Source organism: Papio anubis, chromosome 8, assembly GCF_008728515.1.
Source record: "Papio anubis isolate 15944 chromosome 8, Panubis1.0, whole genome shotgun sequence".
Lineage (NCBI taxonomy): Eukaryota > Metazoa > Chordata > Mammalia > Primates > Cercopithecidae > Papio > Papio anubis.
In genome coordinates, this window is record NC_044983.1 from 26629109 (window position 1) to 26651688 (window position 22580).

Below are 22580 nucleotides of genomic sequence, written 5' to 3' on the forward strand. Positions count from 1 at the left end.
CTGGATTACTGCTGTTTACTGCTGCAATCTCCTAACTGGTCTTCCTGTCTCTCCTTGCTCCCTTTACCAACCCATCCTGTATAGGGTTACCGGAGTAATCTGCCTAAAAGCACATTTTATCCTGTCCAGACCTTCCTTCCCATGGTCCACTGCAGGACTTAATCCATGTTCCCTGGGAAGACTGTCGTCTATGAGCTGAACCAAAACGGTCTGCCCTTGTATCAGATAACCCTGACCTTTCCCCAATTCATAGAGAAAACAAAAGTTAGTGGATAGAACTTTCTCAATTTGTAAATATTTTTCCCTATATGTACTTGTTTTTCTGTAGTAGTAAGTCCAAGCTTTCATCTGCTACTTTTGTAGGGGACAAAATCAATGAATAAGCAGCAAATAAATCATAAAGATTTGGCCAAAGGAGATCATACTTACTTTGATAGATTGGTTTTCTCATGGGCACATATGGGTGGTTGTGATTTTTACAATGCACGTCAATCAATTATATAGCCATTTTCTTAAAAAGCGTTTCTGTTTGTTTCGTGATGGAATTCAATATATCAAAATTTTATCATGAATAAGAGAAAACACTGCCCTCCCAAACAAATACTTGGCCTCTTATTCAGTTTTCCCAGCCAGATCGCAGCGACTCCCCTTGATAGCAAAGTTGTCTAATCTCTGTTCATTTTTGCTTTCTTATTTGTTTGCTTTGCATAAACCACTCCATGTCCCTGGCACTCTCCCCCTATTCCTGTCTGCAGAAACCTCCCCAGCCTTAAAAGACCAAATTAACCCTCTACTTGGTGAAAACTTCAAAAATCATGACGACTCCTTCTAACTCAGAGCATGTCTTCCCTCTGTTAGTCATCTGGCACTTAATCAAGTACTGCCTAGTGGATTCGTACTTTCTTGTGTACACAGCTGTAGTTAACTCATTCTTCTGACCAGGCGGGGCGCTGTGGCTCACACCTGTAATTCCAGCACTTTCAGAGACAAAGGTGGGTGGATCACCTGAGGCCAAGAGTTCCAGACCAGCCTGACCAACAGGATGAAACCCCTTCTCTGCTGAAAACACAAATCATTAGCTGGGCTGGTGGTGCATGCCTGTCATCCCAGCTACTCTGGAGGCTGAGGCAGGGGAATCGCTTGAACCCGAGGGGCGGAGGTTGCTGTAAGCCGAGATCGCGCCGCTGCACTCCAGCCTGGGCGACAGAGGAAGACTCTGTCTCAAAATAAAATATAAAATAAAATAAAATAAAAAACTCAGTTCTTCTACTTGTCAATGCAAGGATACTTTCCTTTCTGAATTGCACTGGAAGCAGAGTTCAAGTGTTGGAGTAAGATAAAATAAGATTGAAAAGCTGTTAGAGAACTTTGTTAGGAGTTCAGACTTTGTTTTATAGGACAGGGTTTCCTACTTTATAAGCTTTAATGTGCGTACGAATGGAGGGAGAGCTTATTAAACATTCAGATCCTGTGCTTGCCTCAGCAGCACATATACTACAATAGAAATGATACAGAGATTAGCATGGCCCCTGTGGGAGGATGACACTCCAATACATGAAGCATTCCATATCTTTAAAGGAATCGGCCAAGTGCAGTGGTTCACACCTGTAATCCCGGCACTTTGGGAGGCCGAGGCAGGTGGATCACTTGAGGTCAGGAGTTCAAGACCAGCCTGGCCAACATGGTGAAACCCCATCTCTACTAAAAATACAAAAATTAGCTGGGTGTGGTGGCGGGTGCCTGTAGTCTCAGCTACTCGGGAGGCTGAGGCAGGAGAATCGCTTGAACCTGGGAGGCAGAGGTTGCAGTGAGCCGAGATCATGCCACTGCACTCCAGCCTGGGCAACAGAGACAGACTCTGTCTTTAAAAAAAAAAAAAAAAAAAAAAAAAAAAGACTCACCTCCTTTTTGTATCTGCTTATTTCACTCAGTGTAATGTCCTCAAGGTTCATCCATGTTGCAGCATGGGTCAGAATTTCCTTCCTTTTTAAGGCTGAATAACATTCCACGGTGTGGACCACATTTTGCTTCTCCATTCATCTCTCAATGGCCCCTTGGGCTGCTTCCACCTCTGGGCTACTGTGAAGAATGCTGCTGTGAACATGGGTGTACAAATATCTGTTTGAGCCCCTGCTTTCAGTCCTTTTGTGTATTTCCCCAGATGTGTGATGACTGGATCCCATGGAAATTCTGTTTAGTTTCTTGAGGAGCGTCATATTGTGTTTTGCTTGTTTTTTGAGACAGAGTCTCGCTCTGTCACCCAAGCTGGAGTGCAAGTGGCACGATCTCAGCTCACTGCAACCTCCGCCTCCCAGGTTCAAGCAATTCTCCTGCCTCAGCCTCATGAGTAGCTGGGATTATAGGTACACACCACCACGCTCCGCTGATTTTCTAGATTTTTAGTAGAGACGGTGTTTCACCATGTTGGTCAGGCTGGTCTTGAACTCCTGACCTCAAATGATCTGCCTGCCTTGGCCTCCCAAAGTGCTGGGAGTACAGGAGTGAGCCACCGCTCTCAGCCCATACTGTTTGTTTGTTTGTTTGTTTGTTTAATTGCAGCTGCACAATTTTACATTCCCACCAGCAATGCACAAAGGTTCTAATTTTTCCACCTCCTTGACAACTTTTCTGTTTTATTTGTTTGTTGTTGATAACAGCCATCCTAATGGGTGTGAAGTGGTTGGTTACTTTTTTTTTTTGAAATGGAGTCTTGCTCTGTTGCTAGGCTGGAGTGCAGTGGCATGCCTCCAGGGTTTAACCGATTCTCCTGCCTCAGCCTCCTGCGTAGCTGGGACTACTGGGGTGCCGCCACTACGCCCAGCTAATTTTTGTATTTTAGTAGAGACAAGTTTCACCATGTTGACCAGGCTGGTCTTGATCTCATAACTTTGTGATCCGCCCACCTCGGCCTTCCAAAGTACTGGAATTATAGGCGTGAGCCAGCGCACCTGGTCAGTTGGTTACTTTTTTTTTTTTTTTTTGAGACGGAGTCTCACTGTGTCTCCCAGGCTGGAGTGCAGTGGCGCGATCTCGGCTCACTGCAAGCTCCGCCCCCCGGGTTCACGCCATTCTCCCGCCTCAGCCTCCCAAGTAGCTGGGACTACAGGCACCCGCTACCGCGCCCGGCTAGTTTTTTGTATTTTTAGTAGAGACAGGGTTTCACCATGTTAGCCAGGATAGTCTCGATTTCCTGACCTTGTGATCCACCCGCCTCGGCCTCCCAAAGTGCTGGGATTACAGGCTTGAGCCACCGCGCCCGGCCCAGTTGGTTACTTTTTAAAGTGGTTATGTTTCTTTAGACTTTTAGTTGTTCAAAAACTGACAATGTGATTATTTGCTTGAATGATTCTAATGGAATCAAAGACTTGAGTGGAATAAGTGAGTGCTTCTCTAAGGGTGTCAGCATGTATATTCAAAATTTCCCAGAGCCCCTGCCTAGTAGTGATGGAATCTGTGTTTTCATGAACGTCAGTCCTGTTTGAATTTTTGAGACACAAATGGGTAGTAGTGATGTGCCCTGATCTCAAATAAGAGGGGAAGGAGCGCCCTCTTGTGTTCCTTCTCTGCTGGTGTCAGTGACTACAGAAAGCCTGCTGAGAAATGCACATTTTGGATCTTCCAAAGACATTCCAATGACAGTGCTACTGTCAAAAGCCAATCATGTGTCTACTGCGTGAAAGAAAATGTGGAAATATGGCATGAATGAAACTGGAATCCTTTGAGGAATTCCCAACCTAGTGGGGGAATAAGATACATGCAGAAATCACTCGAGTAGAAGACAGATTGAGCAAAATGAACAGAGTATATATAACGTGAATACGGGAAGATCAAGACTTCGAAGGGGAGAGAAGTCGAGATTCACATCAGAATGTAAACCTGGCTGGTTAAGGAGGAACTTGAGATGGCACTGGATTTTTTTGTGGTTTTTGGGTTTTTTGTTTGTTTGTTTAGTTTTTTTGTTTGTGGAGACAGAGTCTCACTCTGTGGCCCAGGCTAGAGTGCAGTGATGCAATCTCAGCTCAAAGCAACCTGTGCCTCCTGGGTTCCAGTGATTCTCCTGCCTCAGCTTCCCGAGTAGCTGGGATTACAGGCGCTCACCACCACGCCCAGCTAATTTTTGTATTTTTAGTAGAAATGGGGTTTCACTGGCCAGGCTGGTCTTGAGCTCCTGACCTCAAGTGATCCACCCACCTCGGCCTCCCAAAGTGCTTAGATTACAGGTGTTAGCCATCTCACCCAGCCAGCACTGGGGTTTTTTAATGGTGCCAGCTTCTGCTTGTCTGGACCTGGGAGGGCCAGCCACATAGGTCTAGTTGTCGGGTTCCCTAGTCATTTGGAACGAGGACCCCAGAACTCACGGGTTCCCTGTCTTCTCAGTAGTGCCCTTCCCACAGCAGTCTCTCTCTTGAGTTTCATCCCCCGAACTCTCCCATTCCTAAATTGGCTGATGGCAGGGGCACTGCCTCCATAGCTTCCGCTGTCCATCATGCACACAAAGAAACTTACATAGGTCCTCCGGTTTTAGGATTTTGCAAATATAATCAGGGTAGGGACAAGTGACAAAGGGATTAAGAAACTCTTGAAATCTCTGTTTCTGAGAGCAGCCTTCTGCCATCCTCTTAGAGTCCTGGGAGGTGACGCTCCCATCCCTCAGTCTGCATCCTTCTGTCTCTCTGTTTTTTGTTTTGTTTTGTTTTTTGATGGCGTGTTTCTCTGTTGCCAGCCTGGAGGACCGTGGCGCCATCTCAGCTCACTGCAACCTCGGCCTCCCTGGTTCAAGCGATTCTTCTGCCTCAGCCTCCCAAGTAGTTGGGATTATAAGTGCGTGCCACCACACCCAGCTAATTTTTGTATTTTTAGTAGAGATGAGGTTTCACCATCTTGGCCAGGATGGTCTCAATCTCCTGACTTCATGATCTGCCCGCCTCGGCCTCCCAAAGTGCTTGGATTACAGGCCTGAGCCACCGCACCCAGCCAAGAAAATTCTAAGTTCTGCTATTTCTCCTGAAGACATTCTACAACCTCCTTGTATTCTCTCCACCCTCCTCCACTACTTTCAGTTCAAGTCAGCAGCATCTCTTCCCTGGAAAACTGTGATGGCCCCAAACTGGTCTTCAGTGTTGCCCCTCTCCTGCATTATCCAGAAGTCAGAGCTCTTTCAAATGCAAGTCCTAGCAAGTCACTCTCCTCTTTAAAATCCTGTCCTGATTGCTCAGCTATGTTGGAGATAAAGTCTTAACTCCTTAGCACAGCCTGGCTTCCCATTTGGGCTCCTGGCTATCTTTTCAGCTATCTCTCTTTTCCAACCCTGCTGCAACTCAGCCCCACTCCTCTAGGCTCCAGCTGCACTGGATGTTTTACAAGGACCACTCACAGTGACAAGAAGTTTCCTGGATGTAGATCTTGTGGTGCTGACGCCAGGACAGCACTGGCAAACCAGGATGCTTGGTCACCCAGGTTTGGCCTGGGGTCTCTTTACTTTATTTGGCTTACTTTATTCCTCTCCGTCCTCTCTGTGGAATGCTCCCCCTTGTACACTCAAACCTCGTAGTTACTATGAAATACTGTTCATCCCATCCCAGGTTTCTCCCTCCCTCCTTCCCTCCCTCCTTTCCTTCCTTCCTTCAACAGAGTCTTGCTCTGTCACCCAGGCTGGAGTGCACTAATGCAATCTCAGCTCACTGTAACCTCTGCCCTTTGGATTTGAGCAATTCTAGTGCCTCAGCCTCCTGGGTAGCTGGGACTGCAGGCACCTGCCACCACGCCTGGCTAAATTTCGTACTTTTTTAGTAGAGTCAGGGTTTCACCATGTTGGCCAGGCTGATCTCGAACTGCTGACCTCAAGTGATCCACCTGCCTCGGCCTCCCAAAGTGCTGGGATGACAGGTGTGAGTCACCGTGCCTGACCCATCTGGAGTTTCTGCTTGGACATCACTTCTGCAATGCCCCGTGGAGTGGCTCACTCCTTGCTTCTGTGAGCTTTCACAGCCTGGCCGCTCTGTCTCCTTCGCAGCTATGATCACCGCGTTGAAGGCAGGAACAGTTTCTTTCTCATATCTGTATTCCCAGAGACTTGCATGAAGTCTGGTGCAAAGTGGGCATTCATAAAGTTTTGCTGAATGTGGCCGGGCGCGGTGGCTCACGCCTGTAATCCCGGCACTTTGGGAGGCCGAGGTGGGTCGATCACCTGAGGTCAGGAGTTCGAGACCAGCCTGGCCAACATCGTGAAACCCCATCTCTACTAAAAATACAAAAATTAGCCGGGCACGGTGGCGCATGCCTGTAATCCCAGCTACTCGGAGGGGCCGAGGCAGGAGAATCGCTTCAACCTGGGAGGCGGAGGTTGCAGTGAGCCGAGATCATGCCATCACACTCCAGCCTGGGGACAAGAGCGAGATTTCATATCAAAAAAAAAAAGTTTTGCTGAGTGAATGAATATCAACACAGTTTACCAACCATTACCTGGTTCCTACCACAATGGGAGATGTGCCTACCTCACATGTCTGTGTCCAATGTATGGCAAGGGTTGCCCAGGGAACCATCCTGGGGCACAGAGCCTACCCCCAAATGATCACAAGATTATTTCCCATCTCACATGTTCTCCTAGAACCTTGCAGCTCTCCCAAGTCTTCGTCCTCTCTGCTTGAAATTGGACAAGCCCCTCTGGCCAACTGGGGATGGTGGAAGAGACGAGGAGACTTCCAAGGCTGGGACCTCAAAGGTGATTCCGGTCAATCTGGCTCTCTCTTGGGACCCTCATCCTTAGAACCCAGCCCCCCTGCCATGAGAACCCCAGGCCACATGGAAAGGTAAAGAGGCCCCGCCCTCAGTCCCAGCTGAGCTCTCAGTGGGTGGCACACACCCACTTTCCAGCCATGTCCCTGTATCCCCTCGGACATGGATCCTGCAGCCCTCAGTTGAGAGGACGTGGAGGATGCTGTGTGGGTCGGAGGTCTTGTCTCTGAGAGAGAGACAACCTCCCCACAGAGCCCAAACCACAGATTCATGAGGAAAATGACGGACTTGCAAGCAAGTGCATTCAAGGTGGTTTATTACACAGAAATAGATAACCCGAATACTCCTTAAGACAACATGCAGGCTGGGCGCGGGGGCTCATGCCTGGAATCCCAGCACTTTGTGGGGCCAAGGTGGAAAGATTGCTTGGGCCCAGGAGTTCAAGACCAGCCTGGGCAACATAGGGAAACCCCATATCTACAAAAAATTAACAAATTAGCTGGGTGTGGTGGCACACGCCTGTAATCCCAGCTACTCAGGAGGCTGAGGTGGGAGCACTGCTTGGAGCCTGGGAGGTGAAGGTTGCCGTGAGCTGTGATGGTGCCGCTGCACTCAGCCTGGGCCACAGAGAGAGATCCTATCTCAAATAAAAGAGACAACATGCAGCCTCTGGCACTGGAGGGGCCTTTCTTTCTCCTGATACGTCCTTGCCCCAGGGGATCTTGGCTTATTCTGAAAAGGGCTGTGAACAGACTCTGGTCTGGCCCATTCAAACATCTGCCTGCAATGTGACAGGCTCATGATATAATCAAAGAATGCACTGGCACAAAGGGGGTTAGACGCACGGAGCTACAGGCCATCCCAGCTTATCTGTCTGTCCCTGGCTTCTGGGGGCAGCCCAGGAGGAAACCCTTCCTGACAGCCGTCTTCTTTTGGAACACATGGGAGGAACACAAGGTCTCGACTCAGGGAGACACATTCGCTTCACCCTGGATAGGACAAACAAATCAACTGAACCCACCTATCATTTGGGCATCAATACCCCTGTGTCCGGGGCCTTCCGCCCAGGCCACTATCTTTTTTTTGAGACTGAGTCTCGCCTTGTTGCCCAGGCTGGAGTGCAGTGGCGTGATCTCGGCTCACTGCAAGCTCCGCCTCCCAGGTTCACGCCATTCTCTTGCCTCAGCTTCCCGAGTAGCTGGGACTACAGGCGCCTGCCCACCAGCACGCCCAGCTAATTTTTTGTATTTTTAGTAGACACGGGGTTTCACCGTGTTAACCAGGATGGTCTCGATCTCCTGACCTTGTGATCCACCCGCCTCGGCCTCCCAAAGTGCTGAGATTACAGGCATGAGCCACCGTGCCCGGCCCAGGCCACTATCTTTTGTGTGTGTGTGTGTGTGTGTGTGTGTTTGTGTGTCTCTTTATTTTTTCATCTTTTTCATTTTACAAGAGATGACCCTTTCAATAACCAGACAGTGGATGTGACAGGAGAAGTTTCAAGGCCAGGAGTTTGAGACCAGCCTGAGCAACTGAGCAACACAAGTAGGAGAGCCCAAATGAAAAAAAATGAAAAAAGGAGGAGGAGGCCGGGGTGTGTGTGTGGGGGTGGGTGTGTGATGGGGGTGAGGGTGGCTGGGGGAAGGAGAATGAAAGAAAAGAAAAGGAAAAAGAAAAGCAACCACCAAGAAAGTTAACATTCTCCAATTGTGCAGGCACAAAAAAGTGTGATTTCATGTCTTTTCCAACAACACGGATAAAGCAAGAAGCAAGTATGTACCCAGGGAACTGCCAGGCCACTATCTTAAACCATGCCAAAGTATATATTTACAGTATGTAGCGCAAGGACATAAGTGTTCAACATTACAAGCTTGGCAAACGTGTGTGTGAGTGTTTTTGTTTTGTTTTGAGACAGAGTCTTACTCTGTCACCCACGTTGGAGTGCAGTGGCACGATCTCGGCTCACTGCAACCTCCACCTCCTGGGTTCAAGCGATTCACCTGCCTCAGCCTCACGAGTAGCTGGGACTACAGGTGCCTGCCACCACATCCGGCTAATTTTTCTATTTTTAGTAGAGATGGGGTTTCCCCATGTTGGCCAGGCTGGTCTCAAACTCCTGGCCTCAAGTGATCCACCCACCTCAGCCTCCGAAATTGCTGGGACTACAAGTGTGAGCCACTGCACCCAGACTCTAGGATTCTAATCTAGTTAAAGCAGAATGATAGAAAAACAGATGTTAGCTGGGTGCAGGGGCTCACACCTGTAATCCCAACAATTTATGAGGCCAAGATGGGAGGATAGTTTGAGCCGGGAGTTCAAGATCAGCCTGAGCAACGTAGGGAGACCTTGATTCTACAAAAAACCAAAGAACAATTAGCCAGGTGGCATGTGCCTGTGGTCCCAGCTACTCAGGGGGTTGAGGTGGGAGGATGCCTTGGGCCCAGGAGGTCCAAACCCAGATGGGTTTGATCAAAGGGAGGTGCTATTGAAAGTGAGGAAGGCTGGGAAGGGAGAGAGGTGGGGTCTTCTCCGTCTTCCCTCCCTGCTAGGCCTTGGGGTTTCTTTGTTGTTGTTTGGTTTTGTTTTCTAGAGATGGAGTCTCACAATGTTGCCCAGGCTGGTCTCAAACTCCTAGGCTCTAGTGCTCCCACCTTGGCCCCCCAAAGTGCTGGGATTACAGGTGTGAGCCACTGCACCCAGCTCCCAGGCCTCAGTTTTGATGTGGCTGTGTTGCTCGGCCACACCACACATGTCCTGGTGGACGGCCCCTCTTCCGTGGCTACAGCTCTTCACTGATCCCAGCAACTCCACCTTCTCTCTCTCCTTTGCCTCTCCAGCGTAAGGGATGATAAAGTTTTCTGCTGTTGCCAATTCCTGGGCACTTCACCAGCCCTTCTTCATGCTCTTTTTATTTATTTATTTTGAGACAGAGTCTCACATTGTTGCCCAGGCTGGAGTGCAGTGGTGCCATCTTGGCTCACTGCAACCTCTGCCTTCCGGGCTCAAGCGATTCTCATCATGCCTCAGCTTCCCAAGTAGCTGAGACTACAGGCGTGTACCACCATGTCCAGCTACTTTTTTCTTTTCTTTCTTCTTTTTTTTTGGTAGAGATGGGGTTTCACCATGTTGCCCAGGCTGGTCTTGAACTCAGGGGATCAAGCGATACGCCCACCTCAGCCTCCTAAAGTGCTAGGATTACAGGCGTGAGCCACTGCACCCGGCTCCTTCTTCATTCTCTTAACTCTGCCCACAGCATATGTTATGGGCTACACTATGTCTCCCACAAATTCTATGCTGAAATCTTAACCCCCAGGACCCCAGAATGTGACTGTATTTGGAGATAGAGTGTTTAAAGAAGTGGTTAGGGTTAAATGAGGTGGTTAGGGTGGGCGGTAACCCAATAGGACTGGCGTCCTTTTAAGAAGAAATTAAGGCCAGGCACCGTGGCTCACGCCTGTAATCCCAGCACTTTGGGAGGCTGCGGTGGGTGGATCACCTGAGGTCAGGAGTTTGAGACCAGCCTGGCCAACATGGCGAAACCCCATCTCTACTAAAAATACAAAAAGTTAGCTGGGCACGGTGGCGGGTGCCTGTAATCCCAGCTACTCCAGAGGCTGAGGTGGGAGAATTGCTTGAGCCTGGGAGGCAGAGGTTGCAGTGAGCTGAGGTGCCATTGCACTCCAGCCTGGGCAACAAGAGTGAAATTCCATCTCAAAAAGGAAAAAAAAAGAAGAGGAAGAAGAAGAAGGAGAAGGAGGAGAAGAAAGGAGAAGAAAGAAGAAGAAGGAGGAGGAGGAGGAAGAAGAAGAAGAGAAAGAGGAGGAAGAAGAAGGAAGAAGAAGAAGGAGGAGGAGGAAGAAGGAAGAAGAGGAGGAGGAGGAGGAGGAGAAATTTAGACACAGACATATACAGAGGGATGACCACTTGAGGATGCAGGAAGAAGATGGCATCTACAAGCCCAGAGAGAGGCCTCAGGAGAAACCAGCCCTGCCAGATCCTGGGTGTCTAGCTTCTAGAACTGCAAGGAAATACATTCCTGTTGTTGAAGGTTCTTGGTCTCTGGTGCAGCCCTAGCAAACTAAGATACCACGGTAAACAGCCCCTCCATTCAACTGCTCATGCAGCCTTGGGAATGAGCCTGTATCCTTCTGGGACCTGTCTCACCCACCTGGTACTACCAGTGGTGCCGTTATATGTCCCATCACCAACCTCATGATATCTATCATCATGTTTCTACATCCGTAAATCTGTCCACATTTATGCCATGAATTCCTTTTTACTGAAATACTGTAGGACTCACTACCACAATAAGTACTTAAGCTGAAAGTTTCTAATAGGAGCCAAGTAAATTCAGCTCTCCACTGTGCAAAGCATCTTGTCATTTCTATAATAGAAGTCTTTCTATGTTGTTCAGTCCGCTTTGGCTCTGGAACCTGGATGAGTCATGCCTGGGGCCCAGGGTGCCTCTGAAGATGCTGCATGAGAATTTCAGCTGTGGTGGCAGTGGCTGGGAGTCCCACTGACTCAGGAGGAGGCCAGGCGAGATGAGCTGGAACTTTTAGGGGAGAGCTGGAACTTAGGGACATCTAGAAAGGAAAAAGGAATCATGAAAGCGAGAGTTATTAAAACACCAAGGGAGCTATCTAGTTAAACTTATTTTTAATGACATAAAACAATTTTATAGCCGGGCGCGGTGGCTCAAGCCTGTAATCCCAGCACTTTGGGAGGCCGAGACGGGCGGATCACGAGGTCAGGAGTTCGAGACCATCCTGGCTAACACGGTGAAACCCCGTCTCTACTAAAAAATACAAAAAACTAGCCGGGCGAGGTGGTGGGCGCCTGTAGTCCCAGCTACTCGGGAGGCTGAGGCAGGAGAATGGCGTAAAAACCCGGGAGGCGGAGCTTGCAATGAGCTGAGATCCGGCCACTGCACTCCAGCCTGGGCGACACAGCGAGACTCCGTCTCAAAAAAAAACAAACAAACAAACAAAAAAAAAAAAAAAAAAAAAAAACAATTTTATAAAAGTATAGGGCTAACTGGGATTTATTGAGATTTCCCAACTTCACTTCCCTCTGCCCCCATGCAGTCTTCACCCCGAGCTACAAATAATACGGTCTTTAGCGTCCAAAGTGCTCTCACATTATTTCATCTGAACCTCAAGATCACATGCAGTAGAGAGGATAGTATTAATAAGTTTCATTTTGCAGATAAGTGAAACTGAGGAATTTGAGTGACAGTCCAAGTTCACACAGCTAAAAAGTGTCACAGCTGGAGCTAGAAACTTGGGATTTTTAGATGAGACTATTGGCATCATTTCCATATTTTAATTTAAAATATTTTTTAAAATAGATATTTTTTAGATATGAGGTCTCCCTATGTTGTCCAGGCTAGTCTTGAATTCTTTGATCCTCTTGCCTCTGCCTCCCAAAGTGCTGAGATTACCAGTGTGAGCCACCGTGCCCAGCCTGTTCCCATAATTTACACTCTCCATTAATCAATGCATGCGCTTGATCTCTCTAAAAAGGCAAATGTCACAGGTTGACATCACAACCAAAACTCACAGTGGGAAGGGATTTCTCCTCGACATCTGGCCGTGAGCAGGAAAGCGAAGAGAATGGAGAGAGGAAAAGAAAGAAATAATCCGAGTTGAGCTTGAAGGGAGAGAGAGTGAGGCACTCTTTAAAGTTCGCCCTTATCTTGGTTCCAACTGTGCAAGGAGAGACCTAAGAGGATTGGGCTGAACACAGATACCGTAGCCTCCCCTGAGCACAATGCCCCCCCCCGTTACTCCATACTAAGCTGCCAAGTCACAGGAGTCTGATCAGAGTCCTTGTTATCTCTTTAACACTGTGGCGGGTATGTTTGCAATACACAGGGTTTCTGTAAGTCTGGGAAAATCCTACTTTAGACTTTCATTGACTCAGCAACGACATCCACCAATGACAGCTCTCTGGTCCTCCCCTTCAGCTAACGGGCTCCCTCTCATTCCACAAGGAAGCTCCACACCTGCCTGAAGTGCTCTCTGTAGTCCTCCCGTAAGTCTAACCGGTCCTTCCAGGCCTGCCTTCCTGCAAGAAGCTTGCGTGTCTCCATCCACAGCATGTTTCCAGCAGGTGGATTCCCGAAGCCTTTATTACCGACTTCTCTGGCTTCGTGTTGAACATATGCTCTAAAGCATTAGTACTCACTTCTAAGTGTAATTCTTTGTCCCCCAGTGAGACTGCAAACTCCCTGAAAGCAAAACTGAAATCTGTATTTTATTTTTGAGACAGGGTCTCACTCGGTCTCCCAGGCTGGAGTTCAGTGGCACAATCATAGCTCACTGCAGCCTTGACCTCCTGGGCTCAAGCAATCCTCCCATGTCAGCCTCCCGAGTAGCTGGGACCACAGATGTACACCACGATGCCTGGCTAAATTTTTTACATTTTTTTTTTTAGAGATGAGGGTCTCCCTATGTTGCCTAGGCTGGTCCTGAACTCCTGAACTCAAGCAATCCTCCCGCTTTGGCCTCCCGAAGTGCTGGGATTACACGCCCACTGTGCCCAGCCAAAGCTGGAAGCTTACACTTCATTGAATCGACAGGTGTCTGCCTATAGTAGGTGCAGACATGTTTGTTGATTTTTTCTGGGAAAGACGGGGCAAAACTGGGGTTAAAGTAGCAAGTTGTCAGCATCAAAAAGGAAAAGGGGGAAGAGATGGGAGTAAATAATCTTCCCTCGTTTGAAGTGTTTGGTGTTGATTAAGATCCCTGTAGTGGAAGCATTTTCATTGTTGTTTCAAGATCAGCATGAGGTAAGAAAATAAACAGGAAGGTTCCTCTATGCTCTTTTAGTGACAATGAAGATAAAATAATACCTGTTGAATGGCCAGGTGCAGTAGCTCATACGTGTAATCCCAGCACTTTGGGAGGCCGAGGCGGGCGGATCACCTGAGATCAGGAGTTTGAGACCAGCCTGGCCAACATGGTCTAGTAGAAACCCTGTCTCTACTAAAAACGAAAAAAATTAGCTGGGCATGGTGGTGGGTGCCTGTAATCCCAGCTACTCAGGAGACTGAGGCAGGAGAATCTTTTGAACCTGGGGGGTGGAGGTCACAGCAAGCAAGACCACGCCATTGCACTCCAGCCTGGGGAAGAAGAGTGAAACTCCATCTCAAAAAATATAAATAAATAAAATAAAATAATACCTGTTGAATGAAGAAAAAGCCTAGCTCTCTGTGATACAAGAATGGGCTAGTCACATCTCACCTGTAAGAGTTTCAAATTTAATCCTATTACCGAGTAATGCTTATCTGTCACTGCATTTGCAGAACCCCTTTCTCCTGAGTCCCCGGGCAGTTCACAGGTCCAGGCAGGCTCCTCACAGCCCTCCCATTTCACCATGGCAGGTCCCAGGGCTTCCCCTGCTCTCCTCTCCTCTTGGTAGCTGTCACCACCCATCCAGACTATGGCATTTCTCTTCCCTCCAAGATGGGCTCAAGGAAGATGGTCTCCTTCCGGCCACCATTTCTTGTGGTCCCGGAACACAAGCTCACAGACCCTCTTCATTTTGAGACTTTCATGTCCATTATTACAAGAGAAAAGACAAGATTTAAGGGAGAAAACATGGGGAAGTTCTATAAAAGGGTAAAAATCTTACAGTTCTCGATCCTGCTCTATAGCACCGGACTATCTGGTTGAAATGATAACTAGAAGTTTCTTCTATACCAATGTTGGGGTCTCCCAAACCTTTTCTTTCCTTCTGATCTTTTCCCCTGGCTGTGAATCCACCCCCACCTTCTTCCCCCAGAAAGGTCTGTCTTCACAGCACATAGACTTCACAGCAAGAAGCACCTTAGCGGGATAACTCAGGCCGAGTTTCACATGGTTTAACTTCTGAGCACCTCGAGACACAGCAAGGCACATTTCACGACACCTCTATTCTCCGTGAGAATCTTCCCTAAAGGGCATTTTCCTATGGCTCCTCAGGGATTATTTTTGCTTGTCTCTTTGAAAATAATTAAGCTTGTTTATTTTTTGAATAGGTTCCTTTTCTACATAGTTCAATATTCAAAAGGTACAAAAGCATTCAGCGAAAAATCTGCTCCCACCTCATCCTTGAGCCTCCTAATTCCCTTTCTCAAAGTTACCAGGGTTGTGTTTTTTTGTTTTTCTGTTTTGTTTTTTGTTTTGTCTACTTCCAGTGATATTGTGTATGCATGTGAGCAAATGTAGACATAAAATGCAAATGTACCAGCCCACTCTCCTTTTTAACACAATTGGTAGCACGCTGTGAACACCACTGCTGTTTGCTCACTATATATGTGAGAGGCTATGTATGGAGTGTGTGTGTGTGTGTGTGTCTGTGCGCGTGTGACTGTTACAAATCAATACACGAGGCCGGGTGTAGTGGCTCACGCTTGTAATCCCAGAACTTTGGGAGGTCGAGGTGGGCGGATCACCTGAAGTCAGGAGTTCGAGACCAGCCTGGCCAACATGGTGAAACCCCATCCCTACTAAAAATACAAAAATTAGCTGGGCGCGGTGGTGGGCACCTGTAATCCCAGCTACTCAGGAGGCTGAGGCAGGAGAATCGCTTGAACCTGGGAGGCAGAGGTTGCAGTGAGCTGAGATCGCACCACTGCACTCCAGCCTGGGCAACGGAGTGAGACTCCATCTCAAAACAAAACAAAATAACAACAACAACAACAACAAAAAACCCAAATCAATACACGAAGAACTTCCCTAGTCTTTCAATGGCTGTGGAGCAGATGAACCATACCAATAGATTATTTGGGCCATTTTCAATGTCCTGCTCCTACAAACGACGCCAACATGAATGATCCTTTATGATTGTGCAGGCCCCCCCGCTTTTTGGTAGGTGGACGTTGCCAATGGCCATGCCATCTATCAGCATTCCTAGTGCTGCCCTGGAACACCATCGTAAGAATATTCCGGCCAGGCATGGTGGCTCACGCCTGTAATCCCAGCACTTTGGGAGGCCAAGGTGGGCGGATCACCTAAGGTCAGGCTTTCGAGACCAGCCTGGCAAACATAGTGAAACCCCATCTGTACTAAAAATGCCAAAAAAATTAGCTAGCCATGGTGGTGCACTCCTGTAATCCCAGCTACTTGGGAGGCTGAGATGGGAGAATCACTTGAACTCGGGAGGCGGAGGTTGCAGTGAGCTGAGACCGCACCACTGCACTCCAGCCTGGGTAACACAGTGAGACTTTGTCAAAAACAAAAACAAAAACAAAAGCAAAAACAAAACAAAACAAAAAAACACAACAACAACAACAAAAGAATTTTCCAATCCCCCATCTGTCCCTATAAAGAGGGATGGGATCAGGTAATTCAAAGATATTTTTCTCATTAGTTGAGCTTTCTGTTCTTTTTCTAGAGGTATTTACACAATATCCTGATGTGCCGTTATTGTGTCTTGAAAGGGAAGGAAATAGAAGAGAAATGCAAGGCAATGTGTTTGGCATTGGAATTCGCCAGGGTTCTGTTCTTGGCCCGCTTCCTGGCCAATCAGTGCCTGAATCTTCCATGGCTGGATGTGTTTCTGTCGCCCTGCTATTCCCCTGGGCTCCGGGCCCATCTATTCAGACCTCTTCTGAACTCGTATACTTGTGGTCCCTGAGGTACCTCCAACCTGACATTTCCCACTAGGTTTCCAGTCCCACTGGGGAGAGGCAAGAACCTTAATACAACTGCCCGCCCCAGATTCCTGGGACTTTTCCCTTGCTGGGCCAGAAGCTCTCCCTTGTAGCCTGGAAGTTCTCGAGGGCAGGGGCTGTTATCTTATGATTATCTCCCTAGGGCTAGTTCAGTGCCTGTAAAATCCTTGTTCATTAATGATACACATACCAATGCTTCCTTCTTCTTTCTCATCTCAGGGCAATGGCTGAAACCACCTTGCAAGTGAACTTTAGATGGGGATAGAAAATCCCTATTTTCAGACTGGATGTCATTTTACTGGGCGCAGAGAAATGGGTGAGAATGCCAAGAGGCTACTGAGGGTGAGGGGCCAAGAAAGACAAGGGTCCCACAGGAGGCTAAGGCCCAAGAAGAGGTAGAAACAGGAACAGCCTGTGTATACTAGCTTGTCTACAGACCTGTGTTTTTCACTCCTTGATTGATTTTTTTTTCTTTTCTTTTCTTTCTTTTTTTTTTTTTTTTTCTTGAGATGGAGTCTCACTCTGGTGCCCAGGCTGGAGTGCAGTGGCGCAATCTCAGCTTACTGCAACCTCTGCCTCCTGGGCTCAAGCTATTCTTCTGCCTCAGCCTCCTGAGTAGCTGGGATTACATGTGCCTGCCACCACGTGGCAAATTAGCCCAGCTACTTTTTGTATTTTTGGTAGAGGCGGGGTTTCACCATGTTGGCCAGGCTGGTCTTGAACCCCTGACCTCAGGTGATTCGCCCACCTTGGCCTCCCAAAGTGCTGGGATTACAGGTGTGAGCCACTGCACCCGGCCCCTGATTGATTTTTTTGTTTGTTCTCCATTCATGTTATTTGCAGATATCTGCAAATGATCACTGATGCAAACAATACCACTGGATCAACCCGAGGATCAGTGAAGTGAACACATTAAGTAAAGAAGTATGTGGATACGGAAAATAGATAAATATAGTAACAACAATGACAGCACCTGCTTTGTGCCAGTCCCTCTTCTAGGAATACCAATGACGGTAATAACTGCAAATACCTGACAGCCAGGCATTGTGCTAACATGCATTTATTAATTCATTTCTTCTTCACCACAAGCCTGTGATGTGGTAAAGAACCTTACCACATCTTCACTTTTTGTGACAGTCTTCACTTTGTAGAAGATTCACCTCCTCCCTTTAAAAAAATCTCCATCTCAACGTTTTATGATGATTCCCAGTTGAGTAGTCGATGCAGGATTTTTCTTGGCCCCTTTGCCAGACTTGCAGCAGGGGCACCCTGTCTACTCAGCCTGCTGTGCTCAGCCCCTTGCGGGAGGGAGCATGCGAGTGAGTGAGTGCGGAACCCAGTCGGCCACTCTAAGCACCAACACAGGAGCAAGCTCCATGTGCAGGGCCTGCAGCCAGGCCAGGCATGTTACCTCAAGGGAACGTGGTGGCTCCTGGACAAGGGTGCCCACGACCCTGAAGCCCCAGAGGGGGCGTCAGTGTGCTGATTAGCTCTTTTAGTTCCGTTGTCCATAGCCCAATGGATGGCAGTATATTAGCACTCATTGGCCCCTGCACCTGTCGCGTGGGGCAACTGCCCTCTGCTAGTGAGGGCAAAAGGCCAGTGTGGCAGCCTTTTTGGGTACCCACACTCGGTGGATCCTAAGCTCTTGTCCAGCATCCAAGAAGAATGAGGTCACGCTGACAATAAAGGGTGATGAGGGCAGATTTTTTTTTTTTTTTTTTTTTTTTTGAGACAGAGTTTCACTCTTTCTGCCCAGGCTGGAGTGCAATGGCGTGATCCTGGCTCACCGCAAACTCTGCCTCCCAGGTTCAAATGATTCTCCTGCCTCAGCCTCCCGAGTAGCTGGGATTACAGTCACCTGCCACCACATCCAGCTAATTCTTTTGTGTGTGTTTTTAGTAGAGACGGGGTTTCACCATGTCGGCAAGGCTGGTCTTGAACTCCTGACCTCAGGTGATCTGCCCGCCTTGGCCTCCCAAAGTGCTGGGATTATAGGTGTGAGCCACCGTGCCTGGCCTGAGGGCAGATCATTTTATTGAGGACAGAGCAGCTCTCAGCGGAGAGGGGAGGCAGAGGGGTGAGGAGGTTCCCCACCCCCACAGTTGGGTGGTTTCTCTCTCCCCATGTGGCTGGGTCAGGGCTTTTAATGGACTCAGAATGGGGAGTGCATGCTGATTGGTTTGTGAGTACACAAAAAAGGTTAAAGCAGAGACACCATTCAAAGGTGGGCACAACAGTGTAGAAAACCAATTAGAAAAGGGTAGGTACATGTAAAATAGGTGAAGGCTGGGGATCAATCAGGGGAAAGCACGCCAAACGGGAAGACAGATTCTCAGTAGGTCTGTGGATTTGACTCGTAGCATGGCTTTCAGGCTTTCAACTGTCTACGGGTTGGTGGTGGGATTCCACCAGGGATCCACCCCTATCTGCCCAGGCATTTGGCTGCCTCCTGCTGCTATCAGAGTGATGTGGTAATATTGTATATAAATATGGATTATTGTGTTTGAAAAACATAAAATCAGAAGTTATTGGTTTTAGCAGTGCAAGCACAGTTTAAACTTACCCCTGTAAATTGCCTAAAGCACAGGTTGGGGGCTGAGGTCATGGGTAGAGACAAAGCCTCTGAGTGCAGAGGAGATGGTTGAGGAGGTCCTCCCCGGGGGGGCCTTCCTCTAAGAAGAAGGACTAAGAGGCTGATGCTAGTCCCAGTCCCAGCTTCATCCGGTTGAGAGGATGCTTAATCCTCAGGATGGAGTTGCTTCAAGGACTTTCCATCTAGGAATTCTGGAGAAGGACCCCTGCTGTCTCCTGTCTGATCAGGAGCCCAGAAAGCTGCTCAGTCCTGTCTGGACACCTTCCAGAGGGCCCCCGATTTGGCCAACACCTATAAGCAAAACATTCCCTTTCACTCCCAGCGTTTGCTTCTGGCGGAAATAAAGGCAAGGTGTTAGAAAGAAATAACCAACGCAGTTTTAAAGAATCCATAGGCCTGGCTTTGTGTTTATCTTTTAAGTAACCTTGGGGTAATATTTTTAGCTGCAGAGGAAGGCTAAGCAACTTGAGCCAGTGTTTTGAAATTTAAATCCAAGACTATGTGACTATATCTTTCATGCTTCCAAGTAGGTGAAATAGGCCATAAGGTCTGAGTGGTTGGTGGTTAGTAATCATTGTGAACATCTGTGTCTTACAAAATCGACTTCCAGTGTAATTTGTGGTAAAGTACCATATTACTAAACACACACCACACACACACACACACACACACACACGGTACATACATATATCTTATTTTATGTTATATATATATATATATATTTTTTTTTTTTTTTTAAGAGAGGGTCTCACTGTCACCCAGGCTGAATTGCAGTGGTGCAATCATAACTCACTGCAGTCTCAACCTCTCAGGCTCAACCAATCCCCCCAACCTGAGCCTCCCCAGTAGCTGGGACCACAGGTGTGTACCACCATACCTAGCTAACTTTCATTTTTTGTAGAGACTGAGGGGGTCTCATTATGTTGCCCAGGCTGGTCTCAAACTCCTGGACTCAAGTGATCCCCCTGCCTCAGCCTCCCGAAGTGCTGGGATTATGGGCATAAGCTGCTGCATCCAGCCTACATACATATATATTAAACCCCAATGGTAAGAGTGACTAAAGCATGTTATAACAAATATGTATATAACTAATAATATTATATAAATCACAAACACAGTTCTCTTCTGGTAGGTCCTGAACAGAAGTTAATTTGTGTCAAATATTTTGTGTTAAAATAAAAACAAATAGCCATTTGGCATTGGTCTAAATGCTCAGTGAAGAGAGCAGGTAGAATCATTTCCATTGGAAATATCACAGTAATTTATTACGGATAGCCTGATGAAACGAGAGGCAACAAGACAGAACAAGTAAACTCAACTCTCTTCCAGGCAAAGGAGAAATGCAAAGACTCCAAGTAGCGGGCTCGCCTGACAGTTGATTTTGCCCCAAGGATTCTTGCCAAGGAGGCTTTTTCATCTCTTAGGTATAAAAAATTAACAACAACCAAGATTGTAGTTCTCAGGCAGTGGAGTGCACATAGCATATAATTCATGGCACTGAGTTCAACACACATGTACTCTTCAGTCTAGGAATATGGAGTAAAAAACAAAACACTGGCTAGGTGCAGTGACCCACACCTGTCATCCCAGTGTTCAGGGAGGCAAGGCAGGAGGATTGCTTTTGGCCAGGAGTTCAAGACCAGCCTGGGCAACATAGTGAGACCCTGTCTCTACAAAAAATTGAAAAATTAGCCAGGTGTGGTGGTGTGCATCTGTATTCCTAGCTACTTGGGAGGCTAAGGCAGGAAGATCGCTTGAGCCCAGGAGGTCAAGGCTGCAGTGAGCTCTGATTGCACTGCTCCACTCCAGAATGGGCAACAGAGCGAGACTCTGTCTCTAAAAAAAGAAAAAGAAAAAACAAGGACCACCACAATGATGAGGAATACACACACAGGCACAAGACTATATGGAGGCCATGCAGGAGCTGAAAATATATGGCTTACATTCCACATAGCTATTGATGCAACTGTTTCTTACACAGTGGAAACTGACTATAAGGGCCAGGTGTGGTGGCTCACATCTGTAATCCCAGCACTTTGGGAGGCTGAAGCAGGCAGATCGCTTGAGACCAGTAGCTCGAGACCAGCCTGGGCAACATGGAGAAACCCTGGCTCTACTAAAAGTACAAAAATTAGCCAGGCATGGTGGTGCACACCTGGAATCCCAGCTACTTGGGAGGCTAAGGCATGAGAATTGCTTGAACCTGGGAGGCGGAGGCTGCAGTGAGCCAAGATCGCACCACTGCATTCCAGCCTGAGGAACAGAGTGAGACTCTGTCTAAAAAATAAAGAAAAGAAAAGAAAAGAAACTGACTGTAAGGAAGAGAAAAGACAAAGGGGGGAAGAAGAAGATAAATGGGAAAGGTCAAGGAAAAAGCGAAAAGGAGACTCTTGTTCCATGGACCAGGGCCTCCCGCCAACGCTTTCTGGCTGCCTGGCAGGTCCCTCCTCCATCTATCTCTCAGCCGCAGCTCAGCATCAGATTTCTCTTGTCTTTCATTGTGGGCTCGGGTGATGGCTTAGTATGATTTTTACTGCTGTTACTACTACTATTACCACTACTGGCTTTGAGCTAGGTACTATGCTAAATGCTTTACATCCTTCTCCCAATTGAGTGACGTTAGTTAGTCTTGTTACTAACTCCATTTTACAGATAAGGAAAAAGAGGCTCAGAGAGGTTACACAACTTGGCCAAAATCACCAGACTACTAAAATAGTGGTACGATGGGCATTGAACCTAGGCTATTTGCATCCCAATCTGTGTCCTTAGAAAGCAAAGTAGGCTGGGTGTGGTGGCTCATGCCCGTAATTCCAGCACTTTGGGAGGCTGAGGCAAATGGACTACTTGAGGTCAGGAGTTTGAGACCAGTCTGGCCAATACGGTGAAACCCCATCTCTACTAAAAGTACAAAAATCAGCCGGGCATGGTGGCAAGTGGCTGTAATCCAAGCTACTTGGGAGGCTGAGGCAGGAGAATTGTTTGAACCCAGGAGGCAGAGGTTGCAGTTAGCTGAGATGGCCCCACTGTACTCTAGCCTGGGCATAGAGTGAGACCCCGTCCCCCCCCCCAAAAAAAAAAAAAAAAGAAGAAAGAAAGAAAGAAAATAGAAAAATAATATGATACTGAATGACAGCACAAACATGTATTACATGCTTAATATAGACCTGGGATTTAGGTAGGTGTCATTATTCCCATTTTACAGACAAAGAAACTGAGGCTTAGAGAGGTTAAGTAACATCCGAAGTCATACTGTTTAGTACAAGAACCCAGGTCTGTCTGACTGCAAATCCCATATTCTTTCTTACTCCTCTTTCCAAATGGAATTCCCAGGAATTTCATTGGTTGAATGAAATAATTAAAAATATCTCCCATGGATATTTTTGGTTCTGCACATTCAAACCAGACAGACATTGTTATAGAATGAACACCTGGCATTGCAGAGTGGCTCATTCCTGTAATCCCAGCACTTTGGGAGGCTGAGGCAGGAGGATTGCTTGAGGCCAGGAATTTGGGACCAGCCCCGGCAAAATAGCGAGACCCTGTTTCTACAAAAAATACACCCCTAAAAAATCACAATTAGCCAGACTT

General features: G+C 47.5%; 1 protein-coding gene and 1 non-coding gene across 7 annotated transcripts in view; one reads left to right on the forward strand and one right to left on the reverse strand.

Moving 5' to 3' along the window:
- The first annotated feature begins 1470 nt into the window (after positions 1-1470).
- Positions 1471-1574, forward strand: LOC116268693. Its single transcript, XR_004175866.1, has one exon. It is a non-coding gene; the product is annotated as a U6 spliceosomal RNA (small nuclear RNA).
- Positions 1575-10550: 8976 nt separating this feature from the next.
- FBXO16 (F-box protein 16) overlaps positions 10551-22580 on the reverse strand; it is a 61682-nt gene continuing 49652 nt past the window's right edge. For 3 of the 6 annotated variants that reach the window (XM_009212767.4, XM_009212768.4, XM_009212766.4), the window contains 2 exons: positions 12298-12323; positions 10551-11321 (listed from right to left, as the gene is read on the reverse strand). In XM_009212767.4, the coding sequence (XP_009211031.1) occupies positions 11312-11321; positions 12298-12323 (36 nt within the window). In that variant the 3' untranslated portion in view covers positions 10551-11311. Of the gene's footprint in view, positions 11322-12297; positions 12324-18333; positions 19284-22580 lie in introns of those variants that run through there. The other 3 variants (XM_009212764.4, XM_009212763.4, XM_009212765.4) reach the window with 2 other exon arrangements.